The following is a 22,617-nucleotide window of genomic DNA, read 5'->3' as shown; positions in this document are numbered from 1 at the left end:
TTCAAATGTATTGATAAAACATTTATGTTTAAGGCAAGTCTGACATAATTTTAAGGCTGAGATCAATTTAAAGCAAAATCCTTTTTGCAATCATTGGCTTGCTTACTTGATTTATTACTTCACAAACATTTATTGAATGCAGTGTACCTTTTAAAATCCTTTCAGAGTATTTTATAAACCACACTAGATAAATATGTATTTAAACATATGTTTTCAGTTATCACCAAATAGCTGACAATTTGGAGTAATAGGAAGCATTATTCTACAACAAACACACAAAAACTACTTGTTTCTAATTGGAGGTGACTAAATGGGTTTTTTAGTCAATATTTAATAGACATGGAGAATCACTAACTTTTTTAATTGTTAGAGGAATGTTGGGAGGGTTGTTCTGATGGTAGAGAACTTTGGTAAACATTTAGTCTAAGGAAAGAGTTTGCAAAATCATAGTTGAGGGTACGTAAGTAAAGCCAACAGTCAGGCTTATGATAGATATCACTTTGAAACATGCATAATTCCAGGAGTTGTGCATTTTTTTCCCCAAAGTGAAAACAGTTTTACTACTTTTTATCATAAAAAATAATGCCGGTAGATGTTCAAAATAGGTAATACTTAAAGATGTTCATTGCAGCAAAAAAAAAAAATCAAAGACGTTAATTATATACATTTTCGGGATAGATCAAAACAAAATCCTACTTGCCACTTCCTTTTTCTCACTAAACAATATTTGGGGCATTCTTCCATGTCAGGAGGTATTGGTCTATTTCACTTTCACAACGGCCACATAGAATCCCATTGTATGGTTATCCTCTACTTTATTTAGCCAGTCCTATCGGAGGACGTTTGTGTTGATTTGGACTCTTTGCTGCAGTGAACACACATACACATATTTGTTCACCCTCATAAAGTAAATCTGGTGTCCCAGGATGATCACCTAAAGCCTCAGCTCTCTCAAGGCTTCCTTGGTACAATCCTTCACACAATCTGCTACGATCAAAGGAATATAATAGCAAAAGCATCAGCATTCCCCCTAGTGAGAACGCCTTGAGGCAAGAATTTTTTTGCACTGCTTATTGGAAATCATGATCTCTGTATAGAGTTTCTCCAGTCTATCTGTTCTTCAAATGTCTGCATGCATTTTAGGTTGCACAGTAAATGAGAACTATAGAAAGCATATTGTTCCTTCTCTGCAAGTGGTAGCAATCAAGTTTAAATGCAAAGGGAGTGTCGCTGTATCTAATGCCTTTCCTTTTGTCTCAGAAAGGTGTTGAAAACTTGGATAAACCATGAGAGTTGGCTTTGCCTTTGCTTCACAGGTGATGGACCTCAAAGGCCAGATGATCTACATTGTTGAATCCAGTGCAGTCTTGTTCTTGGGCTCACCCTGTGTGGACCGATTAGAAGATTTTACGGGACGAGGGCTCTACCTCTCAGACATCCCGATTCACAATGCACTGAGGGACGTGGTGCTGATAGGGGAGCAGGCCAGGGCACAGGACGGCCTGAAGAAGAGGCTGGGCAAGCTGAAGGCCACCCTTGAGCAGGCCCACCAAGCCCTGGAGGAGGAGAAGAAGAAGACCGTGGATCTCCTGTGCTCCATATTTCCCTGCGAGGTTGCACAGCAGCTGTGGCAAGGGCAAGTCGTGCAAGCCAAGAAGTTCAGTGATGTCACCATGCTCTTCTCAGACATCGTTGGGTTCACCGCCATCTGCTCCCAGTGCTCTCCGCTGCAGGTTATCACCATGCTCAATGCACTCTACACTCGCTTTGACCGGCAGTGCGGAGAGCTGGATGTCTACAAGGTAGGGGTGGAGGAGCGCAAGGCCCGTTTTACAGGCAAAAGTCACTGAAAAAAAAGCTCTGCAACCAGGTCTCGAGTTACAAGGCAGACACGAAGGGCTTTCTCTGCAGGGCTACACAAGCCGCACCCTGGGAGCCGGCATTGTGCATTAATCATGTGGGTGTTCTCCAGCCAGAAATAGCTCTGAATCTGCTCAGAAACAGAGATCGTTATTCCACGAAAGGACTGACACATTGTCTTCTCAGATAAGCGGCACAGAATGTAGGGGTGATTGACTGAGTGGAGGATGGGGTATAGGACCCCTGAGCAGGTACAGTTTAAGAATCAGTGAACCTGGGGGTGCCTGGGTGGCTCAGTCGGTTAAGCGGCTGACTTCGGCTCAGGTCATGATCTCACGGTCCGTGAGTGCGAGCCCCGCGTCGGGCTCTGTGCTGACAGCTCAGAGCCTGGAGCCTGTTTCTGATTCTGTGTCTCCCTCTCTCTGACCCTCCCCCGTTCATGCTTTGTCTCTCTCTGTCTCAAAAATAAATACACGTTAAAAAAAAAAAAAATTAAAAAAAAAAAAAGAATCAGTGAACCTGGTACTAGACTGTGGCAACTGAGTTATTAGGTGAGAGATGATTCTTAAATATGACTTGTATGGGGAAGATTTATCCTTTATAAAAAAAAAAGTATAGAAGAAACATGAATATTATATCATCTTTAAATAGATTAACTCACCCCACTTCGGACTCTATCCTAACGGCACAGAGCCTGCTTGGGATTCTCTCTCTACCTCTCTCTCTACCCCTCCCCCACTGTGCATGCTCTCCCCCCCTCCAACCTTTTTCTTTCTCAAAATAAATACGTAAACTTAAAGAAATAAATAGATTAACTAAATACAGAGTTAACATGTAGTTTGCATGGCTGACTAGGAGGGGAAAAAAAACCCTACTTAAGGCATTATTGAAGAGACCAAGGGCAGAGATGTCTGAAGAAGAGAGTCTGTCTTCAAATCTTGTTCTCTACTTGCTTTGTAAGCTGGGAAAGTCAAGTAGCCTTTCCCATTTCTTACACAGAGAAAGTGATATCCGCCTACAGAGTTTATACGCATGAATAGCATACATTATGTCCCATTATCTTCATGAACAAGACTGTTCTAAAGATTATGGAAAATAACATCGGTTATCCACGATGCAGCAGGATTTCTTGAGTGCTTACCACGCATCACTCTAGGCACAGGGAGGCACAGTAATTATCCCTAATGGGTAATAAACTTTTTAAAATGTAACTTTATTAGCAATAAGAGAACTAATAAAGTGATTTGGGGTTCCGTGTTTTTAGAATTAAAACATATTTTTACTAATTTAAAGTATTTTGCATTATTTTAGCTATTGGCATTAAGAATCTTCCTTCCCGTTTGTGTGGCTTGACTCACCTTTTAGTTTCCCGCGTAACAACCTGGCATTTCAGAGCTTTGCCCGACAAGACATAAATACAATTATTGAGGAGAAAACAAATACCATTTGTGGGAATACATAAGCTTCTGCTTTGTTCCAATCTAGATGCAAGAAGCCTTCCTTTTTAAAATATCTAGCAGGAAATTCCAGACTGAACCATGATTCCCTTGGGAAAAAAAGAGGTCCATGTATAATTACAGATAAAATAATTGGCTTCAGTTAGGTTAAGCTTGACGGCCTCTTGTGGAATTGACTGTATTTGTTTGTAGACAGTTTCTATCTTGATATTGTCTCCTCTCGAAACTGTGAGAAGACATTCTTGGTCTCCTTTGCAACTGCTGTGATTGCTTGCAGGAGTAGCAGCCCTTTTCTACAGATTTCGAACTGGGGAAACTGAAACACTGTGGTTATTCCAATCAAGTTTTCAGGGTCTGTGCTCCTTGCTCCAAGAATAGTAGCCACAGAGTTCCCTGGCTAATCCAACCACAACCCAAGCTAGATAGGGAACCATCTGCTCTGCCCTCATTTCCACCTTCTCTTCACTTCTGATTTTGCATGAAAATATCTGAAGGCAGCGGTGAAGACATCAGGAAGGGTCTTAACCATGAGATAAATGTAAGATATACAGAATGTATCATCACACGCTCACCTGTGCGTGTGATGGCTTCCAAGGAATAGTTGAACTTTTCTTTTCCAGGACCTGTTTGTTTCAGGACTTTATTTAATTTCATTCGCTTGTGTCCATTTTTCAGTTGATTCAGTATTCATTTGTTGGTTGTTTTAGCAAATATTTCCTGTCATCCAGCATTGGCCAGCATGAGTGAGAATATCTCATATGTGGAAGGAAAGGAGGGTGGGGCTGACCGATGCCCGATCTCTATGACCTGGTGAATGCCCGAACCCAAACACACGTGGACAAGGTGCTATAATAGCACAGAGAGTAGGCATCGAACACCAAGGAGTGAGGGCACCGCTTCTTCTGATTAGTGACACGTACTGAGCACCGGAGATATGTTAGACATTATTTTAGGCACTTCTTATGTATTCACTGAGGAAAATCTTATAAGAGGCACTACTGCCTGGTTCATTCATTAGCAGATATCTGGGTGCTGGTAATTCACGAGTTAATAAAACGGACAAACTCAGAGAGCTAATATTCTGCGGGGGGAAGGACAGAAAATAAACAAATGAGTACATTTTATAGTATTCCAATTGGTGTAATATTCTGGATAAAGTTAAAGGAGGAGAAGTGCAGAAGGTAAGGGGTGATTGCTACTTTATAGAAGGCAGTTGGGATAGGCATTTCTCAGATGGTGATCGTTTAGCAGGCACTGAAGGAAATGAGGGACATGCCAAGTGAGTATCTGCAGGCAAAGGAATAGCAAGCAGGAACATGTTTGGTTTGTTTGAGGATAACATGAGGCCAATGGCACTGAGACAAAGTGAGCAAGGGAGAGGATTAGGAAATAAAGTCAGAGATTCGCAGAAAAGTTAGAAGAACTTTGGAGGTGTTATAACAGTTTCAACATTCATTCTGAGGAGATGGAGAATCACTGAAGATTAGTCTCCCTTTTTTTTTTTTTTTTTCTCATCTCCATCCCTCCGTATTGGAGGGTTTGGAGAAGAGGAATGATATGATCTGATAAGCTATCATAAATATTTAGAGGAGAAAATGCAGTGATTAAAATTGGGTGGATTGTTTGTAGATTTAAATTAACCGGTAGCTTTGTCATCAGCATCACAGACATAAAAATCACTTCTTACAACAACAGCAATGACAATGATAATACTCGGAATTTATCAAATGGCTTAATTTTCAGTAGCCTTCCAAGCACCGTTATTTGACATCTTTCTCGGTTTCTATACTTTGTGATTAATATTCATGTAGACACTTAGAGTTGCTATGAGAACCTCCAAATCCTTTAGAAGAGCTAAAATGTCTCAGTTTTATGTCACACATTCTTACTAAATTCATATGACATTGATTGAGTGGTGACTGTTCAAAATACTTCAGGCTAAAAGGATATAAAATCAGCAAGTGATTCCAGTGATCTTTATCTCTGTTATAACCCAAAATATCACTTACATAGCATCACTTGCCTCTAAAGAGCCATTTTACATGGTGAGGGGGAAAAAGGTGAGTTGATGGATGTATTGACTCAGCAGCAAGTCTGGAAGTAGAAGCCACCTCCTAACGTTGGGCTCGCAGGACCCCACTGCCCTTCGGAGCATGCCTGATATAAGGCATCTAAACTTTATGAATTTCCCGAAAGGGAAAGCCATTGCTGAGTGTATCCGATTTACTCTGATTTCCTATAGGACCCAAACACTGAGATTTTCTGCTCTCTGATGTGCACTCTAACTCTTTCTGAACTCGTAATATGGAATATCTGTTCTGTGTAGGTGGAGACCATTGGCGATGCATATTGTGTGGCTGGGGGATTACACAAAGAAAGTGATACCCATGCTGTTCAGATAGCACTGATGGCCCTGAAGATGATGGAGCTGTCTGATGAAGTTATGTCTCCCCATGGAGAACCTATCAAGGTAAGGCAGATAGATATTGTCCGGGAAGTGTCACAGAGAGTGAATGCTTTTTAGTTACCCAAAGAATAGTGCATCCCTCAGGGTTGACGGAGAGCAAAATCTCTAACTTGTGGAAGCGAGAAGGAATGTACTCGGGGGTATCGAGTGGCTTACAGAACTATCGAGAGAGCTAAAGAAGCCATCTATACATTCAACCTTCACAAAATGGCTCCCGAAGTGGCACTTCAGAAACTATTGTTTTTCCCAGGATCAAGAACCTGGCTCCAGCACCATACCTCCACAGCCACAGTCAGGAAACTGCTGTGTTCAGAAAGCTGCTGCCTCCATTATTGGCTGCAGAACAAAACTGCACTTACTATAATTTGAATCAGTAACGTGGAAATTCTGCATCATGACCCTCACAGAATGAATGACGTCCACAGAATAAAGACGTCCACAGTTGTGCTTGCACTTGGAGGCCGTCGCAGCAGAAATTCTGGCTTCCAGACCTCTTGTGAGTGTATCAGATTCACCAAACCTCTGTGCGCCTAGAAAATGCAAGGGCGTTGGGAAAGTGTAATTTTTGGTTTTCCAGTCCCTGCAGGGGAGGCCATTACACTACAACGAAAATCGACCGCTAATCCACCAATATTTTCCAAAGCCCGTGACACTCTGAAATTTCTAAATTATCTCAGAATAATGTCCTACTGCAGATGAGAACCTAAAATTACCATGCTAGGCATTGGTTTAATAGAACACAAGAAGATTACCTTTATTTGTCCTACTTACATTGAATCTGCCACTTAATTTTTATTGGACGGTCCTTAACTAATGACCTTCAGAATGGGCCTTTGAAATAATACAGAATCCTATCTGGCATGCTATAAGATATAGAGAAAAGAAAGAAAAATGCAAAATACAAAAACATAGTCTTGGTGCTCTTCGTAATAGAAGCCATATGTCTGAGCCCAGCCCTTTTCTCCTCCTTGCCCTGCCACCCCATGGATTGGAATCAGAGTGAAAGAATAGGAAATATTTCCTTTTTTCCCCTCAAGCTCTATGTGCTTCTCCAACATGCCATGTGTATAAATCCTCTATCGCTGTTGATTTCCTTACTGACACCCCTCAACTCTGGCTTAGAAAACTGCAGGTGGAGTGTTGATAGAAGCCAGAGCGCTGAATGTGGCAGGGAAAGTCAGTGGGTGCAAAGTGAACATGGAAACGGACTCCTGTTAGCCCCCTTCCTGTTCGCAGATGTCCATGATGGGACATGAGCTGCATCAAAAGTGGTCCCCAAATGGAAGATGCCCCCAACAGGTTTCCAGTCAGGGCTTGATACGCATCTTAAATTTGGGATCATTTACTTGTGAATTTGAAATGAATTTGTGAATTTGCTTGTGAATTTGAAAAGTTCTCTGATAAGAAAGCTGTGGAGTTAAGAGTGAAATTCAGAACTGGAGAAGGGGAGAGGGGGAGGGAGAACAGCATGGGAGGAACTGGGTATTTATCCAAAGGATACAAAAATGCTGATTCGAAGGGGCACATGAACCCCAATGTTTATAGCAGCACTTTCAACAATAGCCAAATTAGGGAAGGAGCCCAAGTGTCCATTGACTGACGAATGGATAAAGAAGATGTGCTGTACATACACGATGGAATATTACTCAGGCATCAAAAAGAATGAAACCTTGCCATTTGCAACAATGTGGATGGAACTAGTGGGTATTATGCTAAGCGAAACAAGTCAGTCAGAGAAAGATAAATAGCATATGATTTCACTCATATGTGGAATTTAAGAAACAAAGCAGATGAACATAGGGGAAGGGAAGGAAAAATAAGAGAAAAACAGAAGGAGGCAAACCATAAGAGACTCTCAAATACAGAGAACAAACTGAGGGTTGCTAGAGGGGTGTTGGTTGGGGGTATGGGCTAAATGGGTGATGGGCATTAAGAAGGGCACTTATTGGAATGAGCAGTGGGTGTTATAAGTAAGTGATGAATCATTACATTCTGCTCTTAAAATCATTACTACGCTATATGTTAATTGGCTTGGATTTAAATAAAATCTGTGAAAAAAATGTTTAAAGAAGAAACTAGAATAATTAAGTACACAGAGAGAAACTGGTTTAACCAGAAGAGTGCCCAAAAAGAGCAGAAACTTCTTGATTGAAATGTGCTAAAATTGTGTTTGACATTTATACACAGAAAATAGCTTTTTGTTCATATTGATCAGTTGGTAGATGTGTAAAACCATATTGTCCATAAAGAAGAAAATGCTAGAGGTAACATGTCTAAGTTTTGCTGATTAAAATGAGACTGACAAAGAAGGGACTGTAAAACTAATTCAATCCTCTATTTTATGGATAAGGAAATAATAAGAGGGAGATAAAGAGACTTACAGAAAGACCATCAGTTATTAGCAAAGTTTGGTTGAGAATGCAGATCTCCTGATTTATAATTTGGTGCTTTGTTTGAAAATTTTGCAGAATTCATGTTTGACACCTTCTGAACAAATGATTCTAGAACGTTGTTAGCAAATACCAAAAATTTGTTGCAAAACTAGGCAAAACTGGAGTCTCCTTGAATAGCATCTAAATTGTTGAGTACTTGGCCTTTGTTTAAAATTCATATATAATGTAACTTTTTTTTTAAATGGTCAACTAAACATAGGACTTGAAAATAATGAACACGGTGTCTGATTGTGATATAAAACATCCCCACTTGAACTTGCTGAGTTGTAGCAGCAATTTAAGAATTTGTGCATCCTCTAAGATCATCAAGAATTCAGATCTTCTGGAAGATGCAAGTTTAAGATACTGTTTTAATTGTTCTCCAAATCACTGGTAACCTTCAGAATTCCTAAACTTTTATGCCAACATTTCCCGGACTGCACCTCATATCTAGATATGGCACAACTCTGGTTTTCTGTGCGTCCAGGTGTGTTTAACAACAGTGTTGATATAGTCACTGTGATGCGGACCTAAGCAGCTCCCGCTCTGCTTCCCCTGTCATTTTCTATGAAAACATCACAGTGCCTTTCTTCTTTCCTGTTAGTCATTTGAACAGTAGGGTAGTGTTTGTCTTAAAGTTCTTTTTATTCTTTCTTTTCTAAGAGCTGGCTTCTCTTGCCCTTCTCTGACAGCGCATTGGAAACAACACCTGGGGTCCAGGAATTATGTCTGTCTCACCTGATGGACAGAACAGGTTCACGTAAACTGCCCATAGACCCTTTGTCTTGTCACTCTGGTGACTGTGATGGGTATGTGTGGAAATATGTTTCAGACATTGAAGGCAGGTGCAAGATGCCTTGTTTAGACGTAGGTGCTTAATGGAGAAGAGTTGAGAAGTGTGATTGATTTTGCACTAGTAATTTTTTTTTTATTTTTTTAAACGTTATTTTTGAGAGAGAGAAAGAGACAGGGGGAGAGAGAGAGAGAGAGAGAGAGAGAGAGAGAGAGAGAGAGAGAAAGGGAGAGAAAAGGAGAGTGGGGGAGGGGCAGAGAGAGGCTCCGAAGCAGCTCCACACTGTGAGCACAGAGCCTGATGTGGGGCTCAAACTCAAGAACCTTGAGATCATGACCTGAACCGAAATCAAGAGTTGGCCGCTTAACTGGCTGAGCCACCCAGGCGCCCCTGCACTGGTAATTGGATGCGAAAAGAAGGAAGTTGGCAGGAGGTGTTGCCGAGGGAGGAATGGTGTAGCGACAGCAAAAGGCAAAATCATTCAAACAGCGTTTGGGGCACCTGGGTGGCTCAGTCAATGGAGTTGAGTGTCTGACTCTTGATTTTGGCTCAGGTCGTGATCTCATGGGTTTATGAGATCGAGCCCCATGTCAGGCTCTGTACTGACAGCAAGGAGCCTGCTTGGGATTCTTTCTCTCCCTCTCTCTCTCTCTGCCCCTACCCTGAGTTCTCATGTGTTTTCTCTCAAGATAAATAAACATTAAAAAATAAATAAATAAATAAACAGCATTCGTACAATACCGACTAGCAGGAAACGTTTTACCGACGGTGAGGACCCCGTGTTACTTTTTGCCTTCAGATGCGGATTGGACTACATTCTGGGTCAGTTTTTGCTGGAGTCGTCGGCGTTAAAATGCCTCGTTACTGTCTTTTTGGAAACAACGTCACCTTGGCAAACAAATTTGAGTCCTGTAGCGTACCACGGAAAATCAACGTCAGCCCGACAACGTACAGGTACTGTTTGCACTGAATGCCTGAAATCTATTATTTTTATTGATTCAAAGTTGTTGTATTTTTCCCATTGGTTTCCTTCATCCTCCATGACATTTTCTTGCTTAGATAATCTTTCGAGGAAAAGGAACGCAATGACTTTATCATCCTCACTTTTTCTAAAATTACCCATTAGCATCATGAGAACAACTCTCCTGAGATATTTGTAGCCCAGCTGTAATCCTTGATGCACATCCTGTTTTCCCTCGCTATTCTTTCCGAAGCATGTGTTAATGCTCTCCGTGCTTTGACGGCTAATCTGACCAGTACAGTAGCTAACTGCCAGAGTTAGCATGGTCCCCACAAGTTATAGGGCACGGTCCTCAACATATCCTTAAATTCTGGTGTCAGGCAGGGATATGTTTCATCTCATTTTAAGAATCCAATCATAGGGCGCCTGGGTGACTCAGTCAGTTAAGCGTCCAACTTTGGCTCAGGTCACGAGCTCACAGTTCATGAGTTCGAGCCCTGCATCCGGCTCTTTGCTGACAGTTCAGGGCCTGGAGCCTGCTTCAGATTCTGTGTCTCCCTCTCTCTCTGCCCCTCACCTGCTCATACTCTTTCTCTCTCAAAACAAATAAACGTTAAAAAAAAAAAAACAAAAGAATCCGATCATAATGAAAATGCTTGATAACAAAACGCTTTCCAGATATGTGTGGTAGCTGATTTATCAAACTACACCAAGCGAGTTGTCTTTTCTATTCTCAGAGACAAATATTTTATAGTATCTTCTTTCTCCTTAAAACTCCACAACCTTTCCTTTCTGGCCCTAATTCTAAGTTCATAACTTCACTTCATATTTCACAGGAAAAGAAAAAAAAATGCAGTCAGGTAAGCACTGCACCACCTTCCCGGGCAGATCCCATCAGCTTAGCTATCCTGGTACCCTGGTCTTAGGACTTCATTCCGGTGGCCAGTGACTGCGTACCAGCTACCCAGCTCCTTTACAGATGATCCCTCCAGGTTTGCTCTGAGTGCCGCTGCCTCTCATCTTCTCCAAAACTTGCCTTCTGAAAATACCTGCTTTCCCTCTATGATTAAATTCTCGGGTGAAACGATTATTCCCATCAGAATATAGACATATCTTACTATTAAAACTCTTAAAATAGTTGCTTCCTTGTTTCCCAGTGTATCTCAGCTACTCCCCTATATCTCTGCCCCCTTTTCCAACAAAATTCCTTGCGAGAGCTGTCTATGTTCACGTGTCTACATTTTTACCTCCCGTTCGCCCTTCTACTCACTCCGATCAGTGTTTGTCCCTTGCACCCCACTGGAATGGTTCTTATCAAGGCCGTCAGTGCTGCTTGCTAAAATCGTGGTCGATTCTCTCCCCTTATGTTCCTCAACATCTCTGGCAACTGAAGAGCTTGAGAACTCCCTCCTTTAAACATTTTCTTCCTTAGGCTGTGACACCACACTTAACCTGGTTTTCTTATTACCCCGTGGCTGCACCTTCTTAGTGTCTCGTGTCGGTACTCTTTCCCTACCGAACCTTCGAATGTTGTAGCGCCCAAAAGCTCTGTCCCTATTCTCTTCTTTGTCTGAACTTTCTTGACTCACCCTTTCTCTTCTCTCTAGCCCATCCCACAATTCTCCACCGAGCTACAGATTCATGTATCATATTTTATATTTCTACTTGGATGACTAGTCCACACACTAAAATTAACATGATAGTCTTAGAACAAGTGATTTCCCACACACTCCAATCTGATGAAATGAATCCACTTCCCACCCCGCTTTATCAATGTCCTTAAAATGGCACCACCGTCGATTGTGTTACCTAGACTATAAACCTCAGAGTGATCGTTGCTTTCTCCCCCTTACAGCTCACCACCTCCGCCTACAATTAAATACCCCGAATACATCTTTTTTTGACTTCCTTCAGTACTACACCCGAAGGCAAGCCTCCTTCATCTGTTCCACCTCAGCCAACCAAGGATCATCCTCACCGGCTCGCTTTCTTGCTCACCTCCTCCCCGCAGTTCATCCTGCACACAGTAGCCAGACTATCTTCCTGAAGTACAAGTCAGATATCATCATTCCCGTGTTAAAAACTCTCTAATGGCTTCCCATGGCAGCCGGAATGAAATTTAAATTTGTCACCACAGACTAAAATGTCCTCTTTGATCAACATCCTGCCAGCCTGTGTCACTTGATTTTCTTCCATTTTTTCCTTCACTCTCTGATACCCGGCCACCCTGGCCTTACTTTTATTTATCAGACTTCCTAAACCCTTTCCTGAATCGAAGATACTGGCTATTCCTCTGCTTCCCACTCCTTTCCTAGATCATCGTATGTATTCTTCTTTCTCGTAATTAGACCTAAGTCAAATATCCCCTCTTCAAAGAGACACTCCTGGGGTGCCTCAGTGGCTCAGTCGGTTGAGCGTCGGACTCTTGATTTCGGCTCAGATCGTGATGCCAGGGTCATGAGCCCACGTTGGGCTCCATGCTGAGTGTGGAGTGCTTATGATTCTCTTTCTCTCTGCCCCTCCCCTGCTCATGCGCACCCCCCCCCCAAAAAACAAAAGACACTCCTTGACTGTTATACTTAGAGAAACAACTTTCACCTCACACACCTCACGTTATCTTATTTTTTTCATCTTCTCAGTTCATATCTGTGTCTGAAACGTTGTTTTCTTTATGTGTTTATTGCCTACCTCCCCTTGTAGAGTGTCAGCCTCCTGTGGTAGACATTTTCTCTCCCTAGTTCCCAGATCAATGCCTGGCACACAGTTGTAGGAAAGTAGTGAGTATTTATTGATTGACTGTCCATGCTTTGATACAAAAGTGAGTCATTATCCATGAGAATTGGAAAACTTCCTAGGGATTATTGTAATGGTAATAGACCTGTAGGCTTCCCGGGTAAACCAGGAAGGGATGAGAACTCCTGTCCTCAGGATTTGACTTTGCTTTCTTTGGAGGATTGGAGAGTAAGAATCCTGTGATCACATGACTAGTTGCTAGTCCAGTCACTGCTGGTGAGTGTTCAATAGCGTCATACATGTGCACGTGCACGTTGAGGAGTCCGTGTGTGTGTGTCTATCCTTAAAACCAAACCTTTTCATATAGAAAAAGTGATTTTCTGTTTCTTCTGATTGTTTTTAAGCAGCATAAAAGAAAATCTTCCTTCGTTTCGTATCTCAAAGTCTGGTTGTCTTGAATCTTGATAGGAAACATTGATATCAGCTACTCATTTTACTCCCAAAACGTAATACAGGATCTCTTGTCTTCCAACAGAGGATCATGACATTTTGATATACATATTCGGCAACAGGATAAGGTCCATAGCTTCAATCCTTAGATTCACCATGTTGGCCATGTTACTAGACTTACTAGATGTGCAAAAACAGGATTTTACACTACAGTGTTACCTTTTATTAATAAAATATCTTGTATTGTAATAGTAACTTATGCTTATTTTAGAAAATTTTTTTCTAAAAAATTTATATTTTTATATATTTGCATATATATGCATATTTGCATATCAGACAGTTATATTTGCATATCAGAAGTTATATTTGCATATCAGAAAGCTATATATTTGCATATCAGAAAGTTATACGTAAATAAAAATAACTCATAATTTCAGTATCCAGAGACAGTATTCACTTTTTTGTTTTTTTAAATTATTTCTTAGTATGTGTTTATATGCACATATATAAATGATAATGAAAACTTAATCGATACTGAGCATCAATGCATTTGCTATTTTTATTTCTGTTATAAACAAATATGGTATGTTTTTTTTCCTTTTTTTTGTTTCAAATTTTTATTTAAATTCTAGTTAGTGTATAGTGTAATATTAGTTTCAGGAGTAGAATTTAATGACTTATCACTTACCTGTAACACCCAGTGTTCATCACAAGTGCCCCCTCCCTTTTGGTTTTTAAGTTTATTTATTTATTTTGAGAGAGAGACAGCATGAGTAGGGGAGGGGCAGAGAGAGAGGGAAAGAGAGAGAGAAAACCCCAAGCAGACTCTGCATTGCGAGCACAGAGCCCAATGCCAGGATCAGACTCATGAAACCGCGAGATCATGACCTGAGCCGAAAACGAGAGTCAGATGCTTAACCGACAGCCACCAAGGCACTCCAGAAGTGCCCCCCACCTTAATACCCATCGCCCATTTAACCCATCCCCTGCCCACCTTTCTTCCAGCAGCCCTCAGTTTGTTCTCTATAGTTAAGAGCCGCTTGTGCTTTGCCTCCCTCTCTGTTTTATCTTATTTTTATTTTTCCTTCCCTTCCCCTATGTGTATCCGGGTTTTTTTCTTAAATTCCACATATGAGTGAAGTCATGTACTATTTGTCTTCCTCTAACTGACTTATTTCATTTAGCATCTACTTTCTTGCAAATGGCAAGATTTCATTCTTTTTGATGGCTGAGTAATATTCATATATATATACACACATATATATATGTGTGTGTATATATTTGTGTATATATATGCATATGTATATATATATATTTATCCATTCATCAGTCGATGGACATTTGGGCTCTTTCTATAATTTGGCTATTGTTGATAGTGCTGCTACAAACATTGGGGTGCATGTGCCACTATTTTTCCTTTTTCAATTTACTTACCTCTCTTATATAGGAAATATTTATGTCTTACGTAAAGGGCGAGTGGCAGTTAAAATGCTTTATGTAGGAAACAAAGAAATATTTAACATGAAATACCTCTAATAGCATTTTAAAATGCTTTCTTTTAAAAATAGTTTATTTTTTTCCAAATGATAGAAAAACTTAAAAAAAGAGTAATTTAAATTTCAATAAAAAGTCCATGCTTTGTGAAATTTAATAAGTGGATTATAAAACAGAGACATAATTTCAGTTCCATCAAAGTTGGGGACAAATAGTAGAAGCTATTAGAAGTTGTACAGGGGTGCCTGAGGGGCTCAGTTGGTTGAGTGTCTGACTTTGGCTCACTTGGATTCAAGCCCCGTGTTGGGCTCTGTGCTGACAGCTCAGAGCCTGGAGCCTGCTTCATATTCTGTGTTTCCCTCTCTCTCTGCCCTTCCCCTGCTCGTGCTCTGTCTCTCTCTCTTTCAAAAATAAATAAACATTAAAAAAATTAAAAAGAAGTTGTACAAATATAGGGGTGCCTGGGTTGCTCAGTCGGTTAAGCCTCCAATTTCAGCTCAGGTCATGATCTCACGGTTTGTGAGTTCAAACCCTGCATTGGGGTTCTGTGCTGACAGCTCTTGGAGCCTGGAGCCTGCTTCGGATTCTGTGTCTCCCTCTCTCTCTGCCCCTTCCCCACTCATGCACCGTATCTCTCTCTCTCTCTCTCTCTCTCTCTCTCAAAAATAAATAAACATTAAAAAATTTTTAAAAAGTTATACAAATATAAAACCTATTTAGTTCCTTGGGAGAACTTTATTGGTAATGCATTGAATTTTAGGGTGACATTTGTCAAAAAATAAAATAATATCAGATGTAGCTTCCTTGATATATTTATGAAACACTTATACATTTAAGACACAGAGTACACACCCACATGCACAAAAAACCCTTAACCTCAAATCCTTATCTTTCATTTCCAGTTCTAATCAGTAATTTAGAATGTTGCTGTGTAATGACCGTTATACATTCCTTTATTCTAAATGTCATGAGGAGTTTATTATTGGGGACAGTTTTCTGCTTTCCTGTTAGCTGTTACTGAAGTGCAGAAAACAGAAATATTGTCCAAGTTTCAGGTCAGTGGATTAATGAGATAGGTTTATGCGGTGGTGAGGGATCATTAAAGACAAACATGGCAGGTGGGGAATATAAATGGATACTGCCCAGTATAGGCAGGTAGTAGACCTCGGAACTCTTATTTGCAAGAGAGCTGGGAACTGATAGCAGGGAAACAGGACTTGAATTCTATAAGGGGAAAGAACAAAGAGAAGAAAGAGAATGTGGGAGAGATGACAGAAAATAGGATAGTTGATGCAGCATTTTGAGGCAACTGCTATCTGGTCAAGAAGGAGTAAGGAAAACTCCCATGACCTGCCTGAGCCTGTTACTGCTTTTCATGTGCCTTAATTCCATCAAGCTTTCATTTAAATGATTTTATTTTTTCCACCTGTTTTCCTTAAAAAATTCTGATCTTTTCTTAAAGGTGATTTAATGAACATTCTAACTCCATAACATTCTAATTGTGTTTATCTGTAAGTTTCTTTTAAAAACTAAAACTTGGGGGCACCTGGGTGGCTCAGTCAGTTGAGCGTCCGACTTCAGCTCAGGTCATGATCTCGCAGTCTGTTGAGTTTGAGCCCTGCGTTGGGCTCTATGCTGACGGCTCGGAGCCTGGAGCCTGCTTCAGATTCTGTGTCTCCCTCTCCCTGTGCCCCTCCCCTGCTCATTCTCTGTCCCTCTCTGTCTCAAAAATAAATAAAAACATTAAAAAAAAATTTAAAAGAAACGTAAAACTTGTATCCAGAAGACACGCCATACAGCCCCAAACACAGAGCTTTCCAGATATCTCATCTTGAGCAAGGCACTTAGTAAATTCTAATGATATACTTTAAAGCCACTTCTAAATGCTGAATATTTTATATAAATTTACATATAAAGTTATGATTATAATTACCATATTTAAGGGGTGCCTGGGTGGCTCAGTCGGTTGCGTGTCTGACTTCGGCTCAGGTCATGATCTCACGGTTCATGGGTTCGAGCCCCGCGTCAGGCTCCGTGCTGACAGCTCAGAGCCTGGAGCCTGCTTTGGATTCTGGGTCTCCCTCTCTCTCTGCCCCTTCCCCACTCCTGCTCTGTCTCTCTCTGTCTCTCAAAGGTGAATAAACGTTAAGAAAAAATAATTAATTACCATATTTAACAGGAAATGTTGGGATAATGTGGACAGAAAAAAAGAAAGCCCTTAATCACTTACAATTTTATGTTTTTATTTATCAAACCTTTATAGTTTCAGGCATTTTTATAATTATTTTTTAAATATTTCAAGCATACAGAAAAAAATCAAAGAAAATATGATACCCATGTGGCCAAAGCTAATATTTAATAAATGTCAGCATTTTGCCATATTTCTTTTGAGATCCCTGTTTTATTAAAAAATTAAAATATTCTAGGCCCCAGCCCCTGCTGTCTGACGTGCTGGACTCTGTGCCCCTTAGGGTTTGCAGGAGTTGCCGAGAACATGTATTTCCTATAGACGGACAGGCTCCCAGAGAGAGAGGCAGGAAGGCACTGAGAGGAGCATGTTCAGCAGCTTCTCCCAAACTCACCAATAAGACACGTTGCTTCTAATTACCAGGAAAGAAAGTGGACAGAGAGAGGCCAGGAGGCTAAACTCTCATTTAGGTACCTGCAGGTAGAAAAGCAAAACCAGAGAAAAACTGATTCCCATTCAACCTGCCCCTATCCTTTCACGACTTGCCTTAAATCTGTTATATACTATGTTTTTGAGATTTTTTTTTTTGATGAAATGTAAATCTAGTTCATTTATTTAAACTATTCCTAATGCAGTGGTGCGCTGGTAAACCAGCACTGGGGCCGGTGGGGTGGGAGGGTGGGGTGGGGTGGGGTAAAGTGGAGAATCTCTACCTTTTTAGCATTTACCAATTTCTGTGGTGTACCTACTGCTACCATAGCAAGTTTCAGGCTACAGATGGTTTCATTGGCTCATAAAATTCCTGAATGTTTAACAGTTGGTCCTCATAAACCAGCATGAGCTAGATCTAGCATGGCACTATATGTGCATGTGATATATATTCTAGAGTATGAATAGGCCATGTACAGCTATAACATACCTATAAATGGTATTCCCAGATCATACGCCATATCTAGTTCAGCTTTGCTGAGCATCCATTAGCTGTCCAAATTGGTCTTGTCGATTTATATTCCACCAGTGGTATATGAAGGTTTCTATTCCCAAAATGTTACCAGTATGAATGTTGAGTGATAGCTAATTGATGCTTAACCAATCCTGTTTAATCTGTTTATTTGATCTTCACAACTGTCCTAAGAGACCTGTACTATTATTTCTTTTCACAGGCTAGAAAGTAGACACCTTTGCTGCTATTCAAACTTAGGTCTACCAGACTTTGAAGCCTATATGTTTAATACTATGGAATTCTGTAACTTTTCATTATATATTACCAAATATTATGCTTTATAAATAATACACACTTAAATATTTCTGGATCATGACTAAAGCATCATTTCATTAATTATTTTTCAGATTGCATATTTATTGATGACTTTCCAAAAATGAGCTAACTGAATACTCACATGTTCTTTTCTGCTGGAAGACTGTCATTTGTGACACCTAGGTTTCTATTCAGTTTTTTTTTTCCTTCATTGCATAGAACGGTGTCACAGTACCAAATCTAATGCAGCACCATCATCCAATTGCATTAGGACATGACATCACAAACTAATGAGTAGGAGGCCATGGTCTGGTTTAGGGCCCAGAACTGACAACATTTTTTCATCCATTGCCTGAATAATAGATTAGAAAGACACTTATTAAGTTTGCATTTGACAGAAAGCTAGGGAAGCAAGTAGAAAGAGGAGCCAGTAACTTCATCAGTAGGATTGGAATTTAAAATGAATTGAACTCATATGTGGAAGAAACAAAACAAATGAGCACAGGGAAAACAGAGAGAGGGGCTGGGAACCAAGAAACAGACACTTGGGGCACCTGAGTAGCTCAGTCAGTTAAGCATTCAACTCTTGATTTGGGCTCAGGACCTGATTTCATAGTTCACGAGATCAAGTCTCTCATCGTGCTCCATGCTGTCAGCAGATTCATGGTCTCTCTGTGTCTCTGTCTCTCTCTTTCAAAATAAATAAATAAACTTAAAAAAAAAAAGATACAGATGCTTCACCATAGAGAACAAACTGATGGTTACCAGTGGGGAGGTGGGCAGGGGGATGGGTGAAATAGATGATGGGGATTAGGGAGGGCACTTGTGATGAGCACCGGGTGCTGTATGGAAGTGTTGAGTCACTATGATGTATGCCTGAAACTAATATAACATTATTTGTAATATAAACTGTATGTTAACTAACTGGAATAGAAATGAAAACGTTAAAACAAATTAAAAATAAATAACTAAAATGACTTTACTGTACTGGACAAATAGTAGTAAATAATAAAATTTGGTAGATAGACAGAAGAAGAAATATTTCAAATACCAGATAGTTAAGAAGAGTGTCGATTTGTACAATTAAATCTCCTTTTAGTCCTACTAACCTAGAATTCATATAAATTCTATTGAGATTCAAATGTTATTCTTACATTATTGGCATGTATCTTATATAGAATTTTTCTTCTATAATTTATTGCCCTTGATTGCTTGTCAATAGTATTTACAAAAGGAATGAATTGCTAAAGGGACAATGTTATTTCTCTTTCAACTTAGGAAGCCTTATTCTATAACATTATGTTTCTGCATGGGCTTGGGGTTTTCTTGCTATTATTAGACTTTTGGGTTATTTTGCATTTTCTCCCAGTACTGTGAATTCATGGTTAAATGAGTTATTGATTATATCTTTACAAAAATATTTTATAATTACTTTTCCTAATAAGAGTGAATATATTATTTAGTAGAATTGTTTTAGTTCTTGTGAACTGATTCTTCATTGTTCTTCTGTGAAGATGTTTGTTAACATCATTAAGATCTGTCAATCATACTGAAAATGGCTGCTTTATTAATACAGACAGTCCTCAGCTTTCAATGATACAACTTAACGAATTTTCAACTTTACCATGGTACAAAACCTACATGCATTTAGCACAAACCGTAGTTTGAATTTTGAATTTTGATCTTTTCTCTGGTTTACCAGTATGCCACATGACCCACGTTCGCAAACAGGGCTATAAACAACCCATGCACTTACAACCATTCTGCACTCACACAATCATTGTTTGTCACTTCCAATAAAATATTTGATAAATTACATGAGATAATAAACGCTTATTCTAAAACAGGCTGTGTGTTAGAGGATTTTGCAAACTGCAGGCTAATGTAAGTGTTCTGAGGACATTAAGGCAGGCGAGGCTAAGCTATGATGTTCTGTATATTATGTGTACTAAATGCATTTTCAACTTACGATATTTTCAGTTCATGATATTTTCAATTTATTAAGATGTAACCCATCATAAGTCAAGGAAGATCTGTCTTTTCAGGAATATTCATTTTTAGGTTGTCTTTTCTTGTGTAGACAGTTATATCGGTAGTAGATTTTAATATTGATATTTTTATCTTAATCTTTTCAGATTACTCAAAGACTGTCCTGGTTTTGTGTTTACCCCTCGATCAAGGGAGGAACTCCCACCAAACTTCCCCAGTGAAATTCCTGGAATCTGTCATTTTCTGGAAGCTTATCAACAAGGAACAAATTCAAAACCATGGTTCCAAACGAAAGATGTTGAAGATGGCAATGCCAATTTTTTAGGCAAAGCCTCAGGAATAGATTAGCAAAATGTAAACCCGGTTATTAGGCTTGGGTTTTGACTCCTACGAGCATGTGTGGAATCTCTGAAAGCACTTTAAGATTGCAGATGACTAAGAACAATATTCAGATTTCAGGAGCTAAGTCACCATCTACTTTTTCTTCCATTTAACATGACAAAAATGTATTCACTTCAATACTTCAAGTCTTCAGAGGAAAAAAAAAAAAGGAAAGAAGCCTCAAAAATGACATTTGGGGGATATTTCTGTTACTATAACAAACACTTATTACCTGTACTCAAAACTCAGCACCTTGTACATATATCCGGTAATTGTAGTGACCTGACTTGCACACACTGATGGGGTTACCTGCAGTCTGTGCCCTAGTGGAATGGTTGTTAAAGTGTATTTGTGATAGTGTTGCCTTAAAAAAGCTTTCTGAATAGAAATGATAGTCTTTGATACCATAAGCTCTTTGAACCTTTCAAGTCTGCCTTTTCTTACATTTCTTCATTTAACTGTTGGCATAGATAACAAAATAGGTTGAGTATTTTTTCTGTTGCACTGTTTCTTCTCCATTTTTTAAGAAGATAAGCAATTATGGGTTAGATGCAATATGAATATAAAATAGTTCATCTATAAATATCAAAGACTGTTTTATAAAAATATCTGCCATAACATAATGTGTCATATCAATAAATATCGACTTTTGTTTGACATTATTCTGCACTTTGGTAAAGGCTATTTTCATTCATATTAGCAATTTAATTCCTATTAATTCATTTTATGTCATAATATCCAGGATACAAGAGGCTTATAGCCAATATAAAAATGCAGTAATATAATTCTAATTTAATTAGAAGTAACATGGGAGTAATGTAAGGATCAGAGAATATACCATGAAGTACAGAAGTAAAACATTTAAACACACACACACACACACACACACACACACACACACACACGTAGAGTGATTTGGATCTATTTCAGCAGCCATTCTGCATTGCCATGTTGAGTTCTATAAAGTTCCAGTGAGAAATTTAAGTTCAGAAGTGGGAAATGAGACTTGTTCTTTTTGCTAATAGCTTATTTTTTAAGTATGTGTGTTGGACACTTTGGTGTGTATGTATATCCTAAGAATCATCAAGTTTTTTTGTCTAATCAAGTACACATCTGTGAATTTTTCTATTCTATTTGAGATATCGCAATGTTATTTTTTAAAGAGAATGTTACTATTGATGAAAATGATGCTGCGACTTCATTATGGAAATTCCTAAACATTTTTCTGGAGCCGGAACTTTTATTTTTAATGACATTAGCCTAAGCTCTCTGAAGAAGAGAGTAACCTACAGAGTTTGGTTTTGGATAAGGATTTGATTTTTTTTTTTTTTAACGTTTATTTATTTTTGGGACAGAGAGAGACAGAGCATGAACGGGGGAGGGGCAGAGAGAGAGGGAGACACAGAATCGGAAACAGGCTCCAGGCTCTGAGCCATCAGCCCAGAGCCCGACGCGGGGCTCGAACTCACGGACGGCGAGATCGTGACCTGGCTGAAGTTGGACGCTTAACCGACTGCGCCACCCAGGCGCCCCAGGATTTGATTTTTAAAAGAGCTCAGTTTCAAAGCAGGAGAAAGATGAACATTGCAATCTTTAAATCAGTATTAGCAGTCATTGATACACTAGCCTGGTGACCTCAGGAATAAAAAGTCACCATTCACTGACCTCTAGCATCCCCAGTTTTCTACTACAGATATGGCAATGATTATCATTTATTAAATGATATCCCAACATCTTGAAGCACTGATTATATCTCACTAAATACCAATCCTATTATTGGAAAGTATCACAGGTCTTGGGAAAACAGAATTTTGGAATGAACCCTTATTATAGCGAAATAATAAGAATTAAGGGATTAAAGGAAATTAAAAAGCATAGGATAAAATGTTTTCTTTATCAAATTTTTAAACACACCCCAATCTTTTAATAATTCATGTTCTAAGTTTGTAAGTTAATTAAAATTCAAAAGTATTTTCTTGGTATACACACACACAGAACCAATGGAAGAAAATGTAACCAATGTGAGTAACAGCTATATGGGAATTCCTTGGACTATTCCTGTAACTACTCCATAAGTTTGACATTTTACCCAAATAAAAAGTTATCAGAAATGTATCTTCATGGAGAAATGAAATCATCTGTGATAGATACCCA

The 22,617-nt window shown here is 39.4% G+C and overlaps 1 protein-coding gene across 7 annotated transcripts in view; it reads left to right on the top strand.

Moving 5' to 3' along the window:
* GUCY1A1 (guanylate cyclase 1 soluble subunit alpha 1) overlaps positions 1-21,125 on the top strand; it is a 61,681-nt gene extending 40,556 nt beyond the window's left edge. For all 7 annotated transcript variants that reach the window (XM_045464788.1, XM_045464798.1, XM_045464778.1 and 4 more), the window contains 4 exons: positions 1,317-1,802; positions 5,644-5,787; positions 9,809-9,963; positions 20,229-21,125. In XM_045464788.1, the coding sequence (XP_045320744.1) occupies positions 1,317-1,802; positions 5,644-5,787; positions 9,809-9,963; positions 20,229-20,430 (987 nt within the window). In that variant the 3' untranslated portion in view covers positions 20,431-21,125. The remainder of the gene's footprint in view (positions 1-1,316; positions 1,803-5,643; positions 5,788-9,808; positions 9,964-20,228) is intronic.
* The last annotated feature ends 1,492 nt before the right edge of the window (positions 21,126-22,617 follow it).

The sequence above is a fragment of the Leopardus geoffroyi genome, chromosome B1 (genome assembly GCF_018350155.1).
Source record: "Leopardus geoffroyi isolate Oge1 chromosome B1, O.geoffroyi_Oge1_pat1.0, whole genome shotgun sequence".
Lineage (NCBI taxonomy): Eukaryota > Metazoa > Chordata > Mammalia > Carnivora > Felidae > Leopardus > Leopardus geoffroyi.
This window is presented reverse-complemented; position numbering and strand designations above follow the sequence as displayed.